At 35.9% G+C, this 6,000-nt stretch overlaps 1 protein-coding gene across 1 annotated transcript in view; it reads right to left on the bottom strand.

Annotated features, from left to right (window-relative positions):
* Window positions 1–5,795, bottom strand: part of LOC110449166 (perlucin-like) — a 7,096-nt gene extending 1,301 nt beyond the window's left edge. Inside the window, exons 1-4 of the mRNA XM_021495851.1 lie at window positions 5,659–5,795; window positions 5,191–5,282; window positions 3,965–4,055; window positions 1,599–1,821 (exon numbers count right to left, since the gene is read on the bottom strand). Coding sequence (XP_021351526.1) covers window positions 1,599–1,821; window positions 3,965–4,055; window positions 5,191–5,282; window positions 5,659–5,713 — 461 coding nt within the window. The 5' untranslated portion in view covers window positions 5,714–5,795. The remainder of the gene's footprint in view (window positions 1–1,598; window positions 1,822–3,964; window positions 4,056–5,190; window positions 5,283–5,658) is intronic.
* Between the last annotated feature and the right edge of the window lie 205 nt (window positions 5,796–6,000).

The raw sequence follows: 6,000 nt of genomic DNA, 5'->3' as shown, positions 1-6,000 counted from the left end.
ACTCTATACAAAACGCTGATTAGACCTCATCTGGAATACTCGACAACAGTTACATCACCATTTTTGATCCGCGACAAAATTACAATCGAGAACATCCAAAGAAGAGCGACCAAAAGGATTCCAACTCTTAAAAACGTACCATACGAAGAACGCCTAAGACAACTCGGACTCCCAACTCTCGAATATAGAAGACATCGAGCTGATGTAATTCAAACCTACAAAAAACTAAACAACATGGACAATCTTGACAAGGGCAAACTATTTCATGAAGCTGAAGACAACCGAACCAGAGGGCACTCCAGGAAACTATTCAAAAGACCATGCAGACTAAACAAATATGGTAATTTCTACAGCAACAGAGTGATAAATCTGTGGAACTCTCTAACAGAGGAGGTAGTAATCTCTCCAACGCTCAACACCTTCAAGTCACGGCTCAACAGCCACTGGAAAAATCACCCGACAAAATTCAAGCCATCTTTTTATTAGTTACATATATATATATTTGCAAGTCTAACCAGTCAAAAGTGAACAATGTAACAAATTGACTGTTTGGCACTGACCATGCTTTTAAAAATCACATGTTTTAACCATCATATTTTAAAAGGAGAGGAATCAACAGTGGGAGCTGAATACTCCAACCCTACCAGATAAAGAAATGAACCTGTAACTGTAAACAACTATATATATAGCAACCAGAAGTCTAATTAATACGCGTGTGTACAGCATTCATTAGAAGAAAGGACCATCATACATCACCACAAGCTACTAGTTAGCTTACAACGATGTTGACTGAGCGAAACTGAGCGAAGTTAAGCGTGATGTCATTCGTAATTATTACGCTTCTTATCCCCGTCCTTTTTTAATGCATTACATTTTTCATGTTTTATGCTTTAAAAATTTAAAAAATAGAAAATTTAATGGTGTCTTCAGTAATAACAAATATGTTTCACTCGTGTGGCTAATGGTTTGATATTTTTTCACTCGTGAAAAATATCAAAACATTAGCCACATTCGTGAAATATATTTGTTATTACTGTAGGCAACATTAAATATCCTCTATTTATTTAAATTAAACAACTTGTTTGCATCGGAATGATATAAAATGAGCATATTTGACTGACAATCTTTGCATGCCGGTTCTCTGACTGCAAAAAGAGGATATTTCTACATTTATATATACCAAAACATTTATAATATGAAACTGTGCTTATTTTGCCCTTTAATGACAGGATTATGTGAAAAGTTTATAGTGTACGATGGGCGGAATTTCATGTACATGACCTGATTTTGCAAATTTTCCCTTACTTTGATGACGTTTTTGCATTATTTTTTTCTCGATCGATGACAATTTTTTTGCTTAATCAGAAAATAGACAAACTAATTTGAAAATATTTATTTAAAAAGTAGAGAAATAATTATTTCCTAAAAGTCTTAGTTGATGCATTCGTCAATCTACTTTGAAATGATACCCGGACATACTTACCACATGAACACGTTCATAAGATATTGGACATAATTTTACTCTTAATTATAAAAGTTGCCATTTACATCAAGAACCAATTTACACTGCACCATTGGCAAATTTTGAAGATACGTACTCCGCTTCGCATATGGGGTGGAGTAAAGTTCTGCAGACCCAATCCCCGAAGTCGTACCCGCCTTGGTAGTAAAGGCCCGCGCAGTCTTCTCCAGGAGAATTGTTTGGTTGACCCAGTGCCCATTTGGTGTATACAAGTCTGGTCAATATATCGGCCCATAACCATTTCCCATTTTCCACTGCATCAGTTGCGCCTATCCAGAACGAGTACAGAGGATATGTACCTGAAAGCACACATACATGTGTGAATGAAGAAAAAGTATAGGGACCACGGAACCAAATCAAAAATATATTGTCGGGTTTTCCCTTCTGGACAGAAGATTTGATAGGAAAGTGAATGCCTCGGGGCCTGCTGGTTGGATATTTAGGTGGCAAAAGTTTCAAAAGTGTTATGTGTGGGTTGAGCAAAATATATAGATGTATAAAATGTATAACAAAAAAAATGGTGCCGAATTCATTACAAAATGGCGGCCCCCATATAAAAAAGTTGAAATAGGTAGATTTTTTTTTTACAGATGTGTGATATGACATTCTTCAAAATGAGGACAGGTGAACCAGTGTGGATAACCCCATTTAACCAGAACAGTGGTAAACGTTAACACTATCGTCTATGGAAAATCATTTGGTTCTGCGGTCCCTAAAGTCGAATCACGAATAAATAATGATTATAATCGGCATATAGATAAATCATTATTATAACCGGCTTTAAAAATCGTTAGCATTATTTGTTTATCTGTTAATGAATACATCAATGTTAATTTCAACCGGTTTATAAATAATTAACTATTATAAACGGCTTATAAAACAGAAAATTGTTAAAATTGGGTTAAAGGTAAACGATTATCATACTTTGTTTAAGCAACTGATATTAATCACCCTTGTGTGCCCAGATTGTAGCGACTCATTAGGGACTCATTGATTTATTAATAAAAACCTTATTAAAATATCATTGAAATAGTTTTGCTTTAAAAAAAACTACCTATTATTCAAATTTCTTCATATGTTTGTCCATATTAATATAATTGTGTCCCCCAAACAAAGTTTGGGGACATACTATTTTGGCCCTTTTTTATTATTATTATTATTATTTCTTCCACTTTCTTCCGCCGACGAGGTTTCCGGCATTTTTCTCGAAAACCGTAGGGTTGAATTCAACGAAACTTCACATGAGTATTCTTGTATGACAGGCGGTGCGCGCAAGAGTATTTTCGTTTTTCGATCGGTCATCCGATTGGTCAGCCGGACGGCGGCCTCTGGGTAGTTGACTTTAGACATTGTCCGATTTTGATAAAATTTGGTATATAGGTAAAGTATGGCACTTCCAAAACAACTGCGTGGTTTGTTTTGTGATTAAACAAAATGGTCGCCATTTTCTGACCTCTGATTGGTCGAAAAACTTGAATATTGTCGGATTTCGACCAAATTTGTTATGTAGGTGAATCATGGGACAATGATCACTTCCGTAAGTTAGGTTTCACATTTCAACAAAATGTCCCAATTACCGTCCTCTGATTGGTCGAATTTTAAATATTGTCAAATTTTGATCAAATTTATTATGCAGGTATATCATAGGACAATGATCGCTTCCGTAGCATAGATTTCACATTTCAACAAAATGGCCGCCATTTTCCCCTCTGATTGGTCAAAATTTAAATACTGTCCGATTTGGATGAAATTTGGTGCATATGTGTAGCATGGCACTACAAATACAACTGCGGTGTTTGTTTTGTGATTAAACAAAATGGCTGCCAATTCCTTGACTCTGATTGGTCAAAAATTTGATATTGTTCGATTTAAAAAAGAAAAGGTATAATGGGGTATAAGAAGACTGCGAATTCAATCGCATGGGTGTCGTTGCGATAGCAACCACACATACACTTCTGATTTGTCACAATTCAGAAATTTTGCGATGTCACTCAAATCTATTATGTACATGTATATTGTAAATGTATTATGGCATTGCGAACCTTTTCTGATGCATCTTTAATTTGCGACTATAAGGGCAGTTTGGGGGACATCTGTAATGGTCCTCCATTAGAATTAGTACTTGTTATTAATCAAATATGTATAAATATTTATATGTTATATATGTAACGACATTTACAAGTTGTATATGCTGCTATGGTTTGACTCGACTTCAATGACAACCTCACGGGAAACCCAGCAATAGGTCTTTTGAAAGGAATAAATAAACAAAAAGATATCAAAAAACCTGCTGTTGCTTATATGTAATTATAGATAGATTACGTTGAAGGCAGGCTTGACGGAAGTTAAAGAGCGATATGCTGGTATGTACTGTATGTGTGGTCAATGTTGCATATGTATTTAATTTATACAGTTTGGAGAAAAAGAAAGTCATACATGTACCTAGCATCTCCTTGGCCTTCAGCTTCAGGAAGTCGTGCTCTGCTTCTGTTTCTACTCTTACCAAATAAGATCCCGTTGCTTTACAGAACGTCTGGAGGAAAATATAAATAAACAGCGTATAATAGTTTTAATGTGGCAGAAAATCGCGGGCAGCCTACTTGGGCGAGCAGATTTTATATCCAAAACAAAATGTATTAAGATGTGTAAGTAATTTAACAAAGCGGAAAATACGCAGTAAATTACAGTATGACGAAATTACATCAGTGTTACGTAAACAGTATCAAGTAATAAAATAATCATTTTAAAATTTCATAATTTAATATCTATACGAAATATCTAACAAAGAAAACAATTAAACAACTTGCGGAGCCACCGCAATAGAAGGTAATACATGAGGTAACCACGGAGAACAGAATGGCGATTCAGGTACAATGGACGAGTCGCAAGTTGTCTGTGATACTTGTAAATAATTGTCATGGCCCAACATTAAAAAAGACATCTTCACCACGAAAAATATAAAAATATACAGTATTCCGAGTGACATCATTGTCGGTAATTGGCTTTTTTACCGATTGGCATATTTGCAATATATTTTCCTTTAATTCTGATCCGAATAAAATATTTCTTTGAACAGAATAAGAATGATTCCGAAAAATGTGTTCACACGGGTGTAAACATAACATTATATCTGACCGGATCAAGAACGTGAGTGGTTTGTTCTGCCGATATCACCATATAGCCTTTGAACAAGATGTTACTTGCCAAACTTTCTAATGCATTCAACAGTTGAAAATGTTCAACTTACTACGCATTTTTAGATTACAATTTAATCTTTTGCCCATTTGATGGGGGATACAAAACATATGCATTTTTTTGTTTCCCCATACATATTTTATGGTAACGAAATAGACCAATCACACAACAGATTGACGCGCCTTTGTTGTCGTCCACTTTCGTTCGGAACTCTTTTAAAAGAGGTTCGGAGTAAACATAATATGACCGGGAAAAATCGAGCATGAGAGGGAACATGAGATTTTTTTCGCGTATGGTGACTAACATAAATAATGTATACTAATTGGAAATTGTGAAGCATTTATTTGTGTCATTACCTGCACTGTGTTACAGTCTACCTGCACTGTGTTACAGTCTACCTGCACTGTGTTACAGTCTAATTGCGTTTTAAAAAGCAACACTGATGACTGCATCATAAAAAAGGGTATACCTACTACAGATTCCGGCCAGGACAGTTCTACATGATGGAATCTGTAACACGAATTGGCATGTCTGGTGTAGCCGTCGCGACATGAGCCAGTCTGACCTAGGAGGACAAAGTTACGCAACGTGAATGGTTATCTTATTGAAAACGCATTGAGCATTTCTCTCTGCGCTTATATTGCTGAAGTAGTCTGTAAAATACTTAGCGACGTTAAATAGGAAAACACAACTTAAATATGAAGCTTATATTAACATATTTTTCTCCTGTCAAGTTGATGAGAAGAAGCCAACCAATCTGTGTGTGAACACGTTTAGATCAACGTACTTTATCACATGGGTTAACGATTGCTACATATATAAATGCTTTTTCACAGGATTACTTGAATATCATATATCCTTTTGGACACCAATCACCACGTACCATATATTCACATGGCAGTTCAACTATTTAATTTCACAGGAAATTACAATGTACTCACAGTACACGGAGACCAGGTTGTGGAGACAGGCGATGGTGAAGACATATTTCCACATATCGTCTGTTGAATGTGCGTCTTGAATTAATAGACAGGAGACACTCCAACCATGATAAACGGCAATCGATAAGATAAGGTTAGAAACAAGAATCGGAAGTGCAAGAGGTTACCTTAAGTCATGTTTGACATTTGTCGGCAGTTGTTAGGTTCCACGATAGACGTCGACAGCTGACAGACGAACTGGGTTTCTGAATATGCAGAAAGATAAAGGTTTGACAAGTGTTACGGACGCCATCATGATACCATTTGGAACTATGCTATGTATGTGTGATATGAAAGTCGTTT

The sequence above is a fragment of the Mizuhopecten yessoensis genome, unplaced genomic scaffold (assembly GCF_002113885.1).
Source record: "Mizuhopecten yessoensis strain PY_sf001 unplaced genomic scaffold, ASM211388v2 scaffold4511, whole genome shotgun sequence".
NCBI classification, from domain to species: Eukaryota; Metazoa; Mollusca; class Bivalvia; order Pectinida; family Pectinidae; genus Mizuhopecten; species Mizuhopecten yessoensis.
Note: the sequence above shows the minus strand (reverse complement) of the source record. Positions and strands in the feature narration are given on the sequence as shown.